The sequence below is a fragment of the Mustela nigripes genome, chromosome 6 (assembly GCF_022355385.1).
Source record: "Mustela nigripes isolate SB6536 chromosome 6, MUSNIG.SB6536, whole genome shotgun sequence".
Classification (NCBI taxonomy): Eukaryota; Metazoa; Chordata; class Mammalia; order Carnivora; family Mustelidae; genus Mustela; species Mustela nigripes.
In genome coordinates, this window is record NC_081562.1 from 100435192 (window position 1) to 100453733 (window position 18542).

The 18542-nt window shown below is 57.1% G+C and overlaps 2 protein-coding genes across 3 annotated transcripts; both read right to left on the reverse strand.

Annotated features, from left to right (window-relative positions):
* Positions 1-262: 262 nt before the first annotated feature.
* Positions 263-7218, reverse strand: GNB3 (G protein subunit beta 3). Of its 2 annotated transcripts, XM_059403683.1 has the most exons (11): positions 6089-7218; positions 5752-5838; positions 5436-5474; positions 3863-3969; positions 3718-3781; positions 3435-3597; positions 3279-3345; positions 2982-3183; positions 1716-1932; positions 757-882; positions 263-538 (listed from the first exon to the last, which is right to left on the reverse strand). In XM_059403683.1, the coding sequence occupies exons 2-10, from the start codon at positions 5806-5808 to the stop codon at positions 776-778; spliced, it is 1023 nt and encodes a 340-aa protein (XP_059259666.1). In that variant the 5' UTR covers positions 5809-5838; positions 6089-7218; the 3' UTR covers positions 263-538; positions 757-775. The 2 variants fall into 2 exon arrangements, with proteins under 2 accessions (XP_059259666.1, XP_059259665.1); XM_059403682.1 differs by having other exon boundaries at positions 263-882.
* An 84-nt stretch (positions 7219-7302) lies between these two features.
* On the reverse strand, positions 7303-18276 carry P3H3 (prolyl 3-hydroxylase 3). The gene is made up of 15 exons (XM_059403676.1): positions 17620-18276; positions 16565-16717; positions 16054-16255; positions 15848-15979; positions 15259-15395; positions 14718-14807; positions 13486-13538; positions 13293-13360; positions 13063-13187; positions 9923-10024; positions 9439-9589; positions 9084-9201; positions 8931-9006; positions 7986-8126; positions 7303-7847 (listed from the first exon to the last, which is right to left on the reverse strand). Exons 1-15 carry the CDS (start codon positions 18115-18117, stop codon positions 7680-7682), a joined length of 2214 nt encoding a protein of 737 aa, XP_059259659.1. The 5' UTR covers positions 18118-18276; the 3' UTR covers positions 7303-7679.
* Between the last annotated feature and the right edge of the window lie 266 nt (positions 18277-18542).

The window sequence follows — 18542 nt, forward strand, 5'->3', positions numbered from 1 at the left end:
TCCTTCTCAGCATAACCTTCCTATACACACGCAGGTGGGCCAGTGGTAGTGAATCACTGGACAGATGCTACGCTGGCCACCTAGTGAATACTTTCTCCTGATCTGTCTCATGCCTTCTCCATGAGGCTTGGGCTTCCACCTCCCCCGTACTTTCTGCCCCCAAGCTGTTTGGTACCCAGCCTTTATCACTGCACCTGTAATAACTCATTACTTAAGTTGGGCCTGTGTCTTTTTGCAACAGAAGTGGGGCAGAAGCCAAACATCACAGACATACACCGGGCACTACGGTTTATTGCAGGTCCTTTAGGAGGGAAATAAAGAAGGTAGAAAGTGGAGAAAACCTGAAGAAGGGGGCCAGGATCCTAATGTGTGCCAGAGCCATAGTCACAGGACTGAGCACCCTCTGCCACCCAGGTCTGGACAAAGGTAGTGGCTCTGGGGAGGCGGAATTCCAGGGCCCGGGGCCTCAGACCAGAAGCCTGCTAGGCCCACCCGGTGCTGGTGAGGGGCCAGTTATCCTTGCTCAGGACAGGAGAAGCTGCAGGACCATGGAGAGGGGAGGCCATGAGAGGAGATGGGGCAGTTCTTTGCCCCTGTGTCCCTGATGCTGCCTCCCAAAGGCTTATTCCCCATTTTCCCCACTGCCCTCAAAGGATAAAGCTGGGTGGGGGGTGGCAGCTGGGGCATAGAAGAAAAAAACCTTAAAAGAAAATGGGGCAAGGGAGGGGGCTGCTGATCGTCTTCATGGCCTTTTACCTCCTCTCCTCCAGCCTCCTTAGTTCCAGACTTTGAGGAAGCTGTCCCAGGAGCCAGTGGCCACAGCCATCCCATCAGCTGTGACCCCCAGGCAGCTGACCCTGTTGTCATGGCCAGAGAGCATGCCTGAGGAAGAGGGAGACAAGTCAGCCTGTTAGCCCATGCTGCTTTGGCAAAGAGCACATGTGCGTCTGCAGGAATCCTAGGTTACATTGGCCATGGACTCTCAGCCTTTGGCGGGGACTCAAAGAGGATTACCCTAAGGGGCAGGGTTTCTCTTGAGGCCAATCTCTGTGGAGGGTGGGCTGGGGGTGCCGAGAGGGACAGGAGAGGTCGGCCACACCAGTGTGCTATGAAAAAAGCAAGGAGCACCTTGATGGACCCTAGAAAAGGGAGAGGTAGCTCTTTTGTCTCATTCCTGAGTTTCCAGAGGAAGAGACTGAGGCCCAGAGAGAAGTGACTTGTCCTCAGGCCTTCGGACCCTAAGCAACAGAATTCAGATTTGGATCCTGACTCTCTGGCCAGAGGTATTTTCATTCAGCACCTGGCCTCTCCCAAGAGAAGCCACACAATCTGATTCAGCTTCAGATCAGGGTGGTCCTCGTTAAGCCCCTAGGTTGGGGTGGCCTTGATTCGGCTTATTACAGTTCCCCGAGATTGCCCCTTGCTCCAGTGGATGGCCCTGACACTTAATAGGCCCTGGAAATCCAGAAGTGACTGGACATTCAAGTTCCACGGGTCTCAGGTGACACAGAGGCTCCTTTGGCAGAAAGCAGCTAGAGCAGTGGGTGGTGGAGGCAGGCCTCTAGAGATGAGGGTCCTAGGTTGGGAAACCAAGGGGGACTGGATTACAGTGTCATTCAGTAATTAGGGCACAGGGGAAAGGGTCCCAGAAAAGAGAGCTAGTAGGAAGGTCCTTCCCGCTGAGGTGGCAGTAGGGGGGCGGGGCTGGCCCTTACCCACACGCTCACACTTCATGGAGTCCCAGACGTTGCAGTTGAAGTCGTCGTAGCCTGCAAAGAGCAGGCGGCCACTGAGGGAGAAGGCCACAGATGTGATACCACAGACGATGCTCTCGTGGGAGTAGGTTGTCAGCTCCTGGTCTGCTCGCAGGTCAAACAGGCGGCAGGAGGCATCATCCGAGCCTGTGCAGATGGCCTCTCCATTGGGGAAGAACTGAGGGTACAGGCAGCAAGGGGGTCAGGACTCAGACCTGGGTGGCCTGAGACCTCTCCCATCCTGAGGGCTCCAGGGCAAGCGCTTTCCCGCAGCCTCTGCCTATCCTGTCCCCGGCACTCTTCACCAATGACATTTGTCCCACACCAGCTGCATGCCAGTGGCTGCCCTACACCCTCCACTTGCCCCTCACTGCAGAGCTGAGCCGCAGGCAGGCATTATTTCCCTGTTGCCAGCAGGAGCACGAGGCTGAAGGAGGGTGGGCGGCTTGCCCAGGGTCACATGGCTAGAAGGGCGGAGGCTGTCCCCAACTCCGACTCTGGGCTCCTGGCTGGATCAGGGTGTGGACACATAGGGCCACGGGCAAAGGCATGACCTGAATCTCATCACGCGGAAATGTCAGATAAACGGAGACAAAGCTTCAAGAAAATGGGGTGGCACTCTTTAAAGAGGTCAATGGCCCGAAAGACAAAAAAAGGTAGAAAAAAGTTTTTCGGGTTTAAAAGAAAGTGAAAAGATATAACAAGGGAATGCAATGCATGTTCCTAGTCAGAAAAAAACATGGCTTTTAAGGATATTCTTGAGATAACTGGTGAAACAAGAATGGATATAGGCTGTGGACTCTACTGTGTCATTATTCAATCTTATTTTAAGAATTATACTGCGACCGTGTTAGAGAGTGGCCTTGTTTTTAAGAAACACGTACTGAAGTATTTAAGGGATACAGAGGCATGGTATCTGCAACTTAGTCTCCAAAGAGGAAAAAAAAAAGATAATAAAATATATCTAGGTGTCTGTGTCTGTCTCTCCATCCATCCCTCCCTCCATCTACGGGGAACAATAAGGCAAACATGGTCAAATGTCAAGAGTGAATATGGGTGAAGGGTAGATGAGGGCTGTTTGCGTGACTCATAGCCTTTCTGTAAGGTAAAATTATTCCCACCAGGGAAATTAAAAGGAGAAGGGGAGAGAACTAGGGAAGGAGTGCAGGATGTGTGGGGGTGCCCTGTGAGGATGTCTCGGGAGCTGGGGCGCAGAGGGGTGCTCACGCAGATAGCGTTGATGTCCGACTCATGGCCAGTGAAAGTCTGCCGACAGGTTCCCTCCCGCACATCCCAGAGCTTGGCGCTGGCGTCACAGGCTCCCGAAATGAAGAGCTTGAAGTCAGGAGAGACAGCCAGACTCATGCAGTCCCCTGTGTGCCCCACAAACACTGTCTTCTGCTGCCCGGTCTCGATATCCCACAGAGCACTGGCGGGAGGAGGGAGGACGCTGTCACCCTGTCACAGAAAGGCCAGGACAGAGCCGCACCCCAAGGCCCAGCATCCACAGCGTTCAGTCCTCACCAAGTGGTGTCCCCGGAGCTAGTCACGATGTTGTTGTCATCCAGGAAGCGGCAGCAGGAGAGATAACCTGGGGGTGGTGAGGACAGCGCCCTGGCTGCAGAGCGGAGTCCCTGGGCCTCTCCCAAGAGGGATGGGCAGAGAGGGTCACTCACTCACCTGTGTGAGCAGAGAGCTCCCGGCTGACCTTGACATTGCCCTCACGGGACTTGAGGCTGTAGATGGAGCACATGTTGTCCAGCCCCCCACAGGCCACGAAGTTCCCTGATGGGGCGTAGGCACAGGTCATGACCCAGGAGGAGCGCAGCGGGATGGCATGCACCTGCAGGAGGGTGGGCAGAGGCAGGAGCTGAGCTGAGCTCCCGGGTAGGGAGGATGGAGGCGAGGAGGCACAATGTCCCCCAGGAAACGGAGGACAATGGGGGGCTGGTGAGGCCAGTACCTTATTGGTGGTGTAGGTGTCCCACACGATCAGCTTCCCATCTTGCGAGGCACTTACCAGCAGCCTGGGGACAGGGCAGCCCACGTCACCCAAGCCTCTCCTTTCTGCCTCCCATCCCCACCCCTGGGTGGCCCTCAAGCCTCACTTGGAATCGGTGGCCCAGTGCATAGCATAGATCTTGGCCAGGTGTCCCCTTAACGTCCGCCGTGTCCGCATCTGGACTCTTCCCACGACCTCTAGGCCCGACACCAGCTGCAAAAAAGGAGACACTAGAAATCAGGGTGAGTAGGGCACATGTCTGGATATCAGTGTCATGGCCACCAAAATCTGGACCAGGTTCTGTTCAGGCTCTGGGGTCAGGCCCCCAGCCTTGGAGAAATATGTCCCTGCCCTGGGGCGGCTTCAACTGAGTGGGAGAGACCAGACATGGCCAGTGGCACATTGCCAAGTGTTTAAGAAGCACCTCTCCAGGGGCGCCTGGGTGGCTCAGTGGGTTAAGCCGCTGCCTTCGGCTCAGGTCATGATCTCAGGGTCCTGGGATCGAGTCCCGCATCGGGCTCTCTGCTCAGCAGGAAGCCTGCTTCCCTCTCTCTCTGCCTGCCTCTCCATCTACTTGTGATTTCTCTCTGTCAAATAAATAAATAAAATCTTTAAAAAAAAAAAAAAAAAAAAAAAAAAAAAAAAAAAGAAGCACCTCTCCAGTGTGGGCTGCTGGAGGAGATGGGGGCGGGAGAGAGCTGTCCATCATGGACATACTCCCACCTTTACCAACTTCAAGCTGCCAGCCTGAAGTCACTGAACATGGACTTGGGAAGAGAGGCACACATCCACTGTCCTGAGGCCCTAGGAGGCCTGGTCCCACACAACACTGTGGCCTGTCCCACACGACACTCTGGCCTGGCTGTCTCTTCCACTGGCTTCCCTGGGGCAGCCAGGGCAACCCTGAACTGCACCTCCTGAAATTTGTGGTCCTATGGCCCTTACACTCCACCCAGTCTCTCAATTTAGGCTGGGGCTCAAGTCCATCCATGGCCTTAACTTGTCATTTACTTGCTTTGTTGTCCTGGGCAAGTTGCTTACCCTCTCTGAGCTTGTTTCCTCGTCTGTAGAATGAGGTTTATAGCATCAACTTATGGGGTTGTCATAGAAATTAAATGAAATTATGTATTGAAGCAACTTAGCCCAGTGTGGGGCTCACGGCAAGGGTTCGATATTCACTCTCACTATTAGTGTATTTAATCCGACATGAGATGCTGCCAACTCTACGAAGCACCATGCTTTTAGGTATCACTGAGAAAGGGAAAAAATGCTGCCAATTCTAATTGTAAGGCATTGCCTATTTTGGGCTGCATCTCAATCTCAGAGATGTCAAAATGTGAAAATACGTGACTTAGAATTGATGCAGTACACTATTAGGAGACTAGAAATCGCTCATAAGTCCATCCCTCGCTTCCTCCTCGCCACCCTGCGAGGGGGTATAACCATCCTCGCCTTCTGTTTGAGGACAGAGACAGCATCTGCAACCTTAGCTTCCAATAAGGGGCCTGGCCCAGAGCAGATCTCACTAAATGTTTGTTGAATGAATTAATTAATGCCGTTCCTCATTCCAAGGACACGCTGTACTAAAGCTCGGGCACCAGGCTGTTGCTGGTCAGGGAACTCCCCTCCTTTCCCCTCCCCGCCCCTGGCCCTGCTTCAGGGGGACAGGGAGGTCTCACCTCTGCCAGAGTAATGTCAGCGCAGGCTTTCCGGGCATCCTGGGGGGAAAGCAGCCATCAGGCGAGCATAAGGGCAAGGTGGGGGTAGTGGGTGCATGGGCCTCTGAGGCGGATGGGCTTGGGCCTAAGGGTTTGGGGGGCATCTCAAATATGAGACCCAAGTTCAGAAAGTCTCTGGTCACTTCCAGGTCAGGGGTCTCTATGGTGTTGCTCAAGAGCTAATCCAGCCTCCTTCCCCCACCCCCAAGTCCACACTCCCTCGTGTCCCGGGTTCCATGTTTTCTAGGGTCCCCTGACAGGAGAGTTCTGGGGTTACAGCAATCTGCTTCTTGAGCTGCTCCGCTTCCTGCCGTAGTTGCTCCATCTCCCCCATGGCTGACTGGTTGAGGGGTAGCTCCGGCTCCTGTCAGGAACATAGGATAGGAGTGGGTGGTCCCCACCCAGCCATGTTCCTGCCCCTTGCGCCCACTCCAGACTCAAGGCCTGGAGTCCACTACAAGAAGCAGAGAGATGCCTGGGGGGCAGGCCGCACAGCTCCCCACGAGCCCCTCCACGTCTGGAGTCCTGTACAGCCAAGCCTGGCCCTGCCCGAGCCCTCTCTGCAGCCTGCAGCCCCCAGCCCCGGCCCCAGAGCCACGCCAGCTCCCCCTTACTTGGACTCTGACTGGACCTCTCCCGGGTTTCCAGGCGCCTCTTCACTCCCTCAGCAGCGATGCCAACCCGTCACCTGCCCCAGCTCTGCTGCCAGAAGAGCTGGCCTGGCCTGGCCCCAGCTCTGGGTGGGGTGGGGGGGGGGAGCACTGACAGAGAAGGTAGGGCCGACGACAACGATGACAACAACGTCAGGCAAATGAAATCAGCTGGCAACGGCGGGGGGGGGGGCGGGGGGAGAGGGCGGGAAGGGAGGTGTGTGGCTTCTAGAGAGACTTGGGCCCAGCCTGGGGTGGGGTAAGTGTGAGCAAGAGTGGGGGGCTATAAAGAGGAGCAGCCCCTCACCAGCCCTGGGGGGAGGAAGGGTTGAAGGGGTGCTTCTCTGGCCAGTCTCCTCGTTGGCAGAGATAAGAGCATCAGGCCCCATGGGATTAGAGCAAAGCTGTGAGGATTAAAGGTTGGGGTCTGGGAGGGGTACAGAGTAGTAGAAGCAACCACAGCTCCAGCCGCCCCCCCCAGCCCCAGCCCCCACCAATGCTGATGATTGTAGCAGTCAGGTCCTGCCTAGCAACCAGTCCAGGAGCCCGAATATGAGGGTGAGAGGTGGCCCATTATCGACATCCAAGATTTTGTCTCTAAGTTCAGGGTTGTGGGGAAGGGGGTTCAGGTGAATACGGGGAGGGTGCAGGAGCTGAGATTAGATGGGACTGATCTGGATAATCCTTCTTCTCAACAAACCCTAACCAGCTGCCCCTGGGTCTGATCCTGGGGGGTTGGGGGAATGGGGAAAGGTACAGGGGATTCAGAGAGAAAGACTACACAGGGTTGGCCCTGCTTTGAGTGGACCAAGGGTGGGAAGTGGAGCGCAACCCCAACCCGGCTTCCATCTGGGTTTGGCCCACTCCTTGCCCCCATGACTCACGGAGTCCTGACAGGGTTGTGAGGCTGGAATCAGAGGATCAGGCTGCCCTACGTCTTGGCTGAGCTCAGAGAGGGAAGACAGGGCTTAGAGTCAGAGGCCCAAGGAGCAGCTGTCAGGAGTTTGGGTCCATTTGCATGTGGGGAGCAGGTGGCCGAGATTTCCCTGACAAATCACAGGCTTTGAGAGGCCCCGCCTCTGGGAGGCCCAGAGACACCTGTCTCCTCCCAGGCCAGCCACAGCCGCTCCCCTGATGCAGACACCACAGAAACCATGATACCCTTGACTGGCCCTTGATTGAGGGATCTTCAGTTCTTTATTACATGCTGGGACAGGGCCCTGGGTTTAGCCTCCCTCTCATCCTCCACATGTGAAACAGTCAGGCCCTCTCCCCTGCCACTTCTTTCTAGGAAGGGATTGTGTCCTCAGTCTGTCCTAGGTCTTTCCTCAGACTCGAGGTCCATCAACCAGGCCTGGTGTGCTTTAGGCTAATCAGTGCAGTGTCCTCTGCGTCCAGGGCTGGACAGCCCTTGTGATCCCCAAGGTAGGAGGGGTGCAGGGACAGAGAGCTCACTGTTCTGCTCCCGTCACATGGGGGCTTCTCGTGGGTCCTGGCATCAAGATGGTCCTTCACCCGTCAAGTGGCCACATCCCCGAGGAGCTGGCTCAGTCCTTCACAGTTCCTCTCGGACCCGAGGTGGTTTCCCAGCCTTGTCCTGGACCTGCGGAAGCCTGCGGCTGGGGGGTTCTGGAGAAGGGTCTCTGCTGGGCATTTCTTCCTCTTCCTCCTCCTCTTCCTCCTCCTCTGGCTCCTTCAGCAGCTCTTTGGCTTCTGTCCACTCCTGAGCGGTTGGAAGGAGAGCATGGCCCAATCCCCTGCGTCACCTTGCCCCCAGGACCCTCAGTGGGATGTCCTGGCCCCGCCCCTCATCCTTCACACACCAGGAGGGAGAGAACTTCCTGCTCCCGTTCCTCCTCACCTGCTCCCTGTGCTCAGGTGCCCACGTGTGCCACAGGGCCAGGGCGCAGCGCCGTCCCCGAGTCACAGCCCACACACCATGGGGATTCTCTCCACCGGAGCTAAAGGCCACGAGGCGTCCACAGCGAGGACGAACCTGAGCCTAAGGGGTAAGAGCAGGTTCAGTGCCACAGAGGGGGGCTCTCAGAGAACTTGGCTTTGACTCCCTAACGCCAGGAGGCGGGCCAGGGCGCAAGAGTTCAGCTCTCCTGCCCGTCACTTCCCACTCCTTAATTCAGGGACGCTCCTGCGGGGGAAATGGGAAGTTGCCTCCACTTGGGGAGCACAAACACCAGACTGAGGCTAGAGGAGTCGGAGCCAAAGGAAAGGGGCCTTCACAGAGGGCCTCCCCACCCCCTGCCCAGGCCTTGACTTTCCCTGCCCAAGCTTTGAACCTCAGGTGTGACGCAATCTGAGGGCATGGACGCGGTATCAGGCTCTGGGGATTGAGGATAAGGATCTTGGGGACATTCTTCCACCTCGGGGAGACCAGGGGTCATTGGTAGCTGGTGGCGGTTAGCAGAGAAGGAGGTGGCTGGGTAAGACAGAGCAGTAGATGACGGACAATCACTGTCCTACTCCTTCTGTCCAATTCCAGCCCCTGGTTTCTACCTGGACTAGGACCTTGGGGACATGTGCGCTTTACCCACCCTCCTTGAGGGAGTGAGGCAAACACTGAAGGCAGGGTTTGGAGGGGCCACTGACATCTCCCGGGGAGCTGTAATCCACTTCCGCCAGAACCCCCAAACCCAGACAAGTGGTGGACAGGGCCGGGGAGGCCAGGAAAGGAAAAGATTAAGGGGGACCCAGCCATTTCCCTGCATTTGCCTCTGGGAAGCTTCTGTTTTGAATTCAGAGCCCACAGCTGGGCTCTCCACCACACCCCCACGCCCCCCACCCAGCTTACTGTGACCGTGAGGGCATTGGGCTGTGTGAAGAACAGGTCCCCACCATGGAAGTCATCATTGAGGTAGAGGAGCCCACTGCAGAGGAAGAAGGGTGGCAGACAGTGAGACCCCAAATCGGGTCCACCTGCCTGACCGCCTGGGGGTCTGCCCACCTGTAGTCTCGATAGGTGTAGGCTGGGGGCTCCCGCCAGCACTCCCCAGTGTCAGGGTCCAGAACGCAATTGTCTGCATGGACCGGGTGACTGAGGTCCATGCGCTGGTCTTGCTCGCCTGGGAAGCAGAGGGGCCTGGTGAGTGCCCCAGTGCCCATCCACTGCCGCCCACACTCACCCTGCACCTGCCGGGACCACAGCTGGCCGGGTCAATCGCTGGCCGGGTCAATCGCTGGCCCTCACCCGGGCGAGGGAGTCAGAGAGCCCACCAGGGGTGGATGCAGAGGGGGTGCAGGGCCCAACCCGGGGCCGGGGCTGGGGCTGGGGAGGAACGGCTAGGCTCCCTGGTAGTTACCTTCTATGGCGCTCCGGCACACCAGGTGGGTGAAGGAAAGATGCAGGGGCTTCTCTGGGGAGAAGTAGGCCTGTGTCAAGGTCCTCACACGCTCGCTCACCTCCAGAAGGAGCTTAGCCCCCTGACTGCCCACGGCCCCAGCCTGGGCCAGCTGCAAGCCAGGAAAGGAAGGGCAGGAAAGGAGGGGGCCAGGGAAGGGCAGGCCTGCCCCAGCCCCTGCCCTACTTCCATGCTCTCCACCCACGGGTTTGGCCTCAGCGGCCAGCTCTGTCCATCACCCCAAACTGCTCCTTCCATTGGCTCTGCGACCATCACCCAGGTCCCTAGGTCTCAGAATACCTCCCCTCCCACCGCCCTTGACTCTAGGCAGGGGACTCAGGCACTCTCAGTCCACAGGAGATGCCCAGGTCTGGGAGCCCAGCCCCCTGCCTACCCTCTTCTCCAGTTCTGGGCATCAGCCCAGGGAACAGGGGTCTCCTCTCACCTGTGCAGCCTTGAGCACTGTGAGCCCTTCGAAGCGCTCATGGGGGGTGTGAGGGGAGCGGCGGCCACGATAGCCAGACCTGGCTCCAGCCTCAGCAGCGTCCTAAGGAGGAAGAGAGGCGGCCGGGGAGTCTCACTCTCTGGGTCCTAGGCCATCCCCACATCACTGTCCACAGGGCTGCAAGACCTTCCTCCAATCCTCCCACTCCCCGGAAGGGGCTAGAGGCCCCCAGGGTTCTCTGCTGGCTCTCTTCCCTGAGCTGCTGCCCCTTCCCACAGAGCAACTATTTTCAGGCCTATATTGTCACTCTCTGGTAAAGATCTGGAATTCCACTGGCCTACGGGGCTGTGCCCAGAACTCTGGAGAGCTTCCTACAGCAGGGAAGGGGCCTTTGAGAGAGTAAGGCCTGTTGGGGAAAGGGGGCAGGAAGGGCTTGATCATTCATTCCCGATGACCCAAGGTTAGAGGAGTCTTTCCAGAAACAGGGCCCCAGCAGGAAGTTTGACAGGCCAGGTTCTGGCTAGCTCAAGGTGGCTCCCCATCGGCCGAGGTGCCTCTCTCTGACACCCTTGACATACTCTTGGAGGATGTGAGAAACCTGGATGCTCAGCCCCAACTACCACCTACATGAATCCCATCACATGGGTGTCTCCTGATATTTGAATGTCCCTTTCCTGACACCTATTCTTTTGGCTGCTTTTTGTAACCACTACCCAGTTATCCTGTATATAAACCCCATCTCTGAGAGACCACCTACTCACCCAAGCCATCTAACCTTCCATTCTTGTATTTATTCATTCAATAAATTTGTACTGAGCACTTCCTATATGCCAGGCACTGTTCTAGGCACTGAGGACACAACCGTGAACACACTCTCACGCAGTTTATATTCTGAGTAAACAAATAAACAAACCAGATTTAAGGAGCCACTTGAATACGTGAGAGAAAAAAATGTTCCCGGCTTCAGAAACCACAAGTGCAAAGGTCCTGAGGCCAGAATGAATTTAGTGTGATGAACAGAAAGGAGGGCCGATCCTTGGAGTTATTCCTGACTCCAACCTTCCGTTGTCTTCCACCTAGATTTAGCCCTGAACTTCTCTATATTTGACTTTCTAAATATTTCTCATCTGTCCACCTCTCTTCACTCCCTTGAAATGAGGACCTAACCTAAAGCCATGGCACTCCAGCATCACCCAGAAGCCTCTCCTCCTTCTTTTCCCCGTGCATTCTCCACAGTGCCACTAGAGGGATCTCACGGCTTCCTCAGGATGGTGACCCCAGACCCTACTCCATCTAATGCACGTGTGTGGAAAACCTAACCCCTCCTTAAATTCTCCTATGAGCTGTCCACCACGGACCAACTCCTTGGCAGGGGACAGAAGGCCCTTCGTCGCTGCGCCTGTGCCTCCACCTCTGGCTTCTCTCCCCTATACTTTCTCTGGATAGCATATAGCCTGAGGACACAGCAAGCGCTAGTCCTGAGCACTTTTTTTTTTTTTAAGATTTTATTTATTTATTTGACAGACAGAGATCACAAGTAGGCAAAGAGGCAGGCAGAGAGAGAGAGGGAAGCAGGCTCCCTGTTGAGCAGAGAGCTCGATGTGGGGCTCAATCCCAGGACCCTGGGATCATGACCGGAGCCGAGGCAGAGGCTTAACCCACTGAGCCACTCAGGCGCCCCCGAGCACTTTTTATATTCTCCAAAAGTGTTACCCAGGACTACCTGGGTAATAAAAACCCTAAAAGAACCCACTGTAGTTAGCCCCATTTTACAGATGAAGGAACGAGGCTCAGAGACATTAAAATACGTTGCACGAGGTCACCCAGCCAATCACTGCTGGGGCTGACACATGTTCTTTACTCCCGGAGTTTTCCTCAGTGGTCAGAGGCCCCTCCATCTTCTTTCTTAGGGCCTGGCTCTCCTCCCCTTCTCTGCCTTGTTAACTCATCCTTAAACCTGAGCTCAAGGGGCACCTAGGAGACTCAGGCAGTAAAGCATCTGCCTTCAGCTCAGGTCATGATCCTGGAGTCGCCGGAATCAAGTCCTGGGATCAAGTCTTGTGGCTAGCTCCCTGGTGGCCAGGTCCCCGCTAAACAGGGAGTCTGCTTCTTCCTCTGCCCCTCCCCACCTGCATGCGTGCATGTGTGCACTCGTGTGCATAAGTGTACACCCCCTCTCTTGCAAACAAATACATAAAATCTTTTTTAAAAAAAAGACAGTTTGAATGCGCCCCTCAAATGCCCCCCCCCAAGAAAGCCTTCTGTGACTTGGCATTTCAGCACTTATATTTGGCTGGGTACATACTGCTTTTTTTTTTTTTTTTTTAAAGATTTTATTTGACAGAGATAGAGATCACAAGGAGGAAGTGAGGAGGGGGAGGGGGGGGGGGGGCGTGGCAGAGCAGGCTCCCTGCCGAGCAGAGAGCCCAACACAGGGCTGGATCCCAGGACTCTGAGATCATGACCTCAGCCAAAGGCAGAGGCTTAACTCACTGAGCCACCCAGGCGCCCCAAAGGTACATTCTTCTTGTAGCCACCCTCCCCACCCCCGCACCCCCGTCTACCAATATGTCTCACTGTCTGATGCCTCCTCTATCCAGGGAGCTCCTGAACGCATGTCTGAGATTACCTACCTCCCCGCTGGAACCCAGCAGTTCTGAGTACACAGCAGATACTCAGTAAGTGTGTGTAGAAGGCAGGCTAACCTAGAATGAAGATGGAAGCTTCCCGAAATGGCGGACTCAGCCTGGTCGATATGGATCATTCCACTCAAACTCGCAGGGGATTCAACGGGTGGGGAGAGTAACCCGTATGCCCCCTCAGCCGCTGGCCAAGCCTTAATTAAACTCTTGGCCAACTAACCAAGGAATCCTCACCTGCACACTCACTCTATTTTATGCCCTTATGTTTTGTTTTGTTTTGTACTTTCTAAGAATTTCTCGCAAGATCCTTCTGTAAAGAGTGTCCATCCACCCTATGCCAGCTAAGTTGAAAGGAAAAGAACGTGTTCCACCGTGGTGGGGGGGGGGGGGGGCGGGCAAGCGCCAAAGCTGCTGGAGAACCAGAGAGGGCAGGAGGGGGATGCTGTGCCAGAGGTCCCTAAACAGCCGAGGGTGCCACCTACTCACAGGTCTTCTTACCTTGGCCAGCTGCAGCAACACCCCGCACTCGGTGGGCGTGAGCAGCCCGTCCAACACCACCCGCTCTGACCCATTCAGCTGTCTTGCATCCTGGGTCAGGGTGACTCCCTCCAGGAGGAGCACATCTGCAGGAGAAGGGACAGGGCAGAGGGGGGTTGAGCGCCCCCTGAGGGCAGACCCATCGGGCCAGACCCTTGAGGCTCCTGCTTCCTGCTCTCCCAGGGACCTACCCTTCCAGTGAGTCAAGGGCTTCGGCTGTGGCGGCTCATGGTCCCAAGGCCTCTTCTCTTGATCCTCTCTCAGGGGGGAGAGATGTGCTCAGTGCATGCCCGGCCTTGCAGACCCATCTTCCCCAGACCTCCCAGGACCCCTCCCTCGCCTTCAGCTCAGGCCAGTCCCCTCCTACCAAAGGGCATCTCCTACCTGAGCTTTTCTCTAAGTGCCTCGGGGATGACAGCTGCTGGAGTCCAGGGATCCTGGGAGAGCCAGGAAAAGTGCCATCACCCACCAAGTCCAGCCCAAATTCCTGACATTATTCGACTCCAAACTACCACACTGAGGTCCTCCAGCTTCCAGGAGGAAGGCAGAGGTGGGAAAAGCTCTGGCCTCATTGTCCGGAGCCCCGGGAGCTGGGCCAAATTCCACCAACATCTGCTCGTGTGGCACCACTGATCAGGTGGTTTTCTAACAGCTTCTTCCATGGAAGCGGAATGCGTGGAGATTTTTCATGTAAGGTTCACAACATTACGTATTAATGTGCCTATTTTGCAGTGGAAGAGACTCAAAGACACAGAGAGGTAAAGTAACACGCCCAATAACACACAGCTAGCAAGTGACAAAACTGGGATTCAGACTAGCTTTCGAGGGGTACCGGGGTCTCTGTTGGTAAAGCATGTGACTCTTGATCCTAGGGTCCTGGGTTCCAGCCCCATGTTGGGTGTGGGACCTACCTAACATACACACATAGATATATACTAAACTAGCTTTAGAGTCCACACTTGGAGCCAGCGGTTCTCAACCAGGGAGAATTTGTCCCCCAGGGTTAGGCAATGTCTGGAAACATTTTTGATTGCCACGACTCAGAGATTACTTTTGATATCTACCGGGCAGAGGCCAGGGAAGCTGCTGAACGTCCCACAAACCCCAGGCAAAGGATGATCCCCTACAAAGAATGATCAGGTCAAAATGTCAATGGTGCCAAGAAGATGGGGAAAATGCTTTATGTTATTGTCCTAGCAGAGAACAAACCCTCTGCCCTTCAGTTTCCTCATAACAACAACAACAGTAAACAAAGCAGCAGGAACAGAGTCTTCCCTACTATGTAGCAAATGATATGGCTTCAATAGTTCTATGAGAAAGGTCTGATGAGCCCATTTTACAGGCAAGGAAATTGAGGCGGAGGCAAGTGAAGGTCCAGAGCTTATTTATGGCAGAAAAGAGACCAACACTTAGGCCTGCATGACCCCAAAGCCACCCTCTACTACGGGCACCCGCCTCTGTCCCTGAGACACTGCAGACTCCTCTCCAAGTGTCCCAGGGGTGTGGGGACTGGGAAGCCTTGTTGCAAACCGCAGTGACATAAACGTAGGGCATCACTGTTCCCTTCCTCCTGGGGGAGCACCAAGTGGCAGGATGGGACAAGGGGAGATACTCACAGGATCCTGGAAGCTGGCCCCCAGGTGCTCCATGGCATAGTACAGCTGTCTCTTCTCCCCCAGGGATCGTAGGATGAAGCGCTGGATGTCCTGAGGTGGGGTGGGCATCAGGGGGAAAGGGGTAAGGAGAGGAGTGGGGAGAAGTCGAGTGGGGCAGGGAAATTAAGGCATGGCAGGCCCAGGTTCTAGGGGTCAGCCTGCACGCTCCTAAACCCTTCCCTGTGCCTTCCTGTTCAACAGTTTCAGGGTATCTGTGCTCAATGTGTGTGTGTGGGGGGGGGGGTTTGGGGGAGGGAGTGCCTGTGGCACAGGAAGGCACATGAGGGAGGGCAAGTAGGGGTGAGGTGAGGGCAAGAGGGGAAGGGCTGGCACTTGGACTCAGAAAGTCAAGTCTGCAATGGGGAGCAGGGAGGGGAGACAAGACAGATGCTAGGCTTGGGGTTGCCTGTGGTGCCTAGCTGTGGGGACAGAGTCAAGGCTACTTCTCAGTTCTATTTGATTTAGGGTTACCTCATAGGGTGAGCATGGGGCAGAGGGTTACCTCTCGTGGACCGAGGCCAGGTCTCGGCTCTCCCAGCTGGGCCTGGTACTCATTCAGAGCCTTCTTGGCAGGCTCGTCCTCCGGGTAGAAGAGCAGAACACTCAGGACATTTTCCACAGCCTGGGACAGATTCCCCACTGGAGACAGAGCAGTAGGGCGGGGTGGGGCACAGAGTGAGAATGGCAGCGGTCCCCGGGCAGAGGCAGGGAAAACAGGTGGACAGAGGCAGAGCCAGAAAAGTGGTCTCCTGACGCCAAACAACTCCAAAACTCCCCTCCCACCTGGCCAACGCAGTCAGCCATCGCTTCTTTCCAAAGCTCACTCAAACATACCTGGGCAGGATAGGCAGAGTTCAAAGGGAAGGAAGAGAGAAGGGAATTAAAGAAGATGAGAAGCAGCAAGGGCAGAAGGACCTTTCCATAACGGTGCCAAAGGAGAGCCAGGGAGAGTCCTCCTGACCAGCTACAGATTGAGAGACAGATGGGAGGGATGAAGAGAATGAGGCTCAGGATATGGACAGAGAGACAAACCTTCACTTCCCCTGTTTCCAACCCCAGTCACCCCCAGGGCTCACCCTTCCCCAACTGACCCTGAGCATGGGCCTCGTGCAGCCGCCTCAGCTGGCTGGGAAGGAAGTCAGGGACAGGGAAGCTGCGTCCAGGACGTGTGGCCATGTCTCCCACACAGCGCTGGCGGCACTGCAGGACCCGAACCCAGTGGCCTGCAGACAACACACGTGAACCATTTGGCTTGCAACACTCTTTTCCGTGGGGCTGTGAATCCCCAGCTCCTTACCGGCAATGGTCTCATAGAGGCCCCCCTGGCTCCCAGCTCCTTCCTCCTCTTCTTCCTCCCTCTGCTGCTCCTCGGGCCCCTCACAGCCAGCCCGGCAGCTCTCCATCTGGGCCAGGCTCTCCTGCAGGGCCTCCTCCAGCCTGGGCAGTGCCAGTCCTGCCTCCTGGCGCCCCAGTAGCTCCAGGCCATCGTCATAGGCTGCCTGTGGGGGAGGGGAGTGGACAGTCACCCGAGCTCCTGGAGGCAGGGTGCCAAGCAAGACTGGGAAGCAGAAAGAAGGGGAGGGGTATTGGTCACATCTGGGGCATGGACTCCAGGTCCCACTTCACCTTGGAGAATATAGGGCCTCAGGATCAGAATGGACATACAAAGGACTTTAGGGATCCTTGGGAAGGCCTAGAGAGGGACTCTCCAGGCAGGGTTACCAAGGACAGTACTCAGGTCTCCTGATGCCTGGGCCACACAGGTCCCAGTCCAGTGAGCCCTGTCTACCTGGCCAAAGGTGTCTCACCCAGTGTGGTGGTGTCTCCAGGTCCCGGAAGCTTTGTGGCCGCACCCGGGACATGCGTCTGTACTTAGCCATGTCCTCCCGCATCTGCAAGTGTGTTGGGTTTGCTACAAAGAAGGTGTGCGCTGCAGCCGCTGCCAGGTCCAGCTTCTTCAGCTGAGAAGCAGGGAGGATGAGGGTCAGTGCCCTCCTGCAGGGGTGTCAGACCTCTGCCCACTCACTGCCGCCCCCCCCCAACCACACCTGGAACTGCCCCAGAACCTTATGGAAGACTTGTCAGTCAGAACTGATTACTTCCCAACCTCCAGAGCCCCCAGAAACCAGTACACTGGGGAAGCTCAGGAAAGAAGGGTTTGAAGACTTTGGAGTGGGTGCCATACCGCAGAGGCAACTCAGGGTCTCCCTTTGGTAGACAAGGCGGCGACTGATGGCTAAAGTGATGTGGGGAAGTTGGGGGAGACCCGAGCGACCGGCAAAACCCGCAGGTCTCTAGGACCCTGGGCTGAGGTGTGTGTGACCAGCCCCCCCAACCCCAGCCACGTAGGCAAGAGCTACCCAACTGGTAGCTGCGCAGTGTCCACTGCCCGCCCCGCACATGCTCGGCGTCAGGGCGGAGGAGCCGTGCCCCTGCCCCGCAAAGCCTCACACTCAATTCCTCTCTCCCCGTGCTTCCTGTGCCGCTGCGGGGTTCCTCCATCCCCTCCTCTTCCCTCCTAGGAAGAGGCGGCTATCATTCCACGTAGATCTCAGGAAGACCTAACGTTTCAGGCCCCTTCCCTCCATCTCCAATCTGGTCCCCACCCCCTCAGGATTCCATCCAGCCCCGCTCCAACTCTGCTCCCACTCTCCCTTAAGCTGTCCCTCGGCGACCTCAGTGGGTACTTGACGCCGTTTGGATGGGACAGACTCACAAGGAGAGTGTCCGCTGACCGCCCCCCCCCCCCAGCCCCACCCCGAGGCCCGGGCGCCGGCATTCCGCCCCCTCCCGGCAAGCTCCAAGCTCCCCGCAGCACGGGTCAGGGCAGGACCCCCGAAAGGGGCCCGGGCGGCTCCCGCACCTGGTAGTAGGCCCTCTGCAGGTAGTTGTAGGGCTCCCGGCGGCGGAAGGCGTCCCGCAGTGCGCTCCCCACGCGGAGCCGCGCGGTGCCCCCGGGGCCCAGCCTCTGCGCCCCGCACTGGGTCAGGCACTCGGCCCGGCGGAGCGCCGCGCGGAGCAGCAGCCGCTCCCAGGCCCCCTGCGCAGAGCCGGGCCCAGAGTCAGGCCCCGGGGCGTCAAGCAACACGGCGGGGAGAGCGGCCCCCGGCTCGGCCGCACAGCGCGCCCCGCAGTCCTGCCGCGCGCGGCCCAGCGCCGCCTGGCTCCGCAGCGCCTCCCGCAGCAACGCCACCGCCGGCGCCCAAGCCCCGGCCGCGTAGGCGCGTAGCCCGTCCGCGTACAACAAGTCGGGGGCCTGGGGGGGCGCCCCCGGGGACAGCGGGACCAGGCCTGGGGGCTCGGGGGAGCCCGGCGGGGGCAGCAGCAGCAGTAGCAGCAGCAACCGGAGGAGCCGGAGCATGGTGCCAGGGGCGCCGGCCGGCTGCCTAAGCGGAATGCGGGAGCCGAGAGGGAGAGAGAGGGAAGGGGGGAGGAAGAGGGAGGGGAAAGGAAGGAGAGATGGAGAGGAGGGAGGAGAGGAAGAGAGAAGGAATGAGCGGGGCCACGGAGAGCTGATGCGGCCCAGACTCAGCCCTGGCAGAGGCCAGTGTGAGAGCCAGAGAAGTCGGGAAGCCTGGCAGAAAGTGGAGAAAGCAGTGTTTAAGAGGAGGGACAGTGTGGGACGAGGAACAGGCCCTGAAGAACAGATGGCAAACGGCTGGGACTGGAGCGGGACTTGTGCTTTGGAAAACATCCTGGGAAGCCTCTTAGGACCCTTGACTCCAACCCCTGGGCCCATGGGGTCAGAGTAACCCTGCAGCTGTGTTCCTCTCCGCTCTGTGCCTG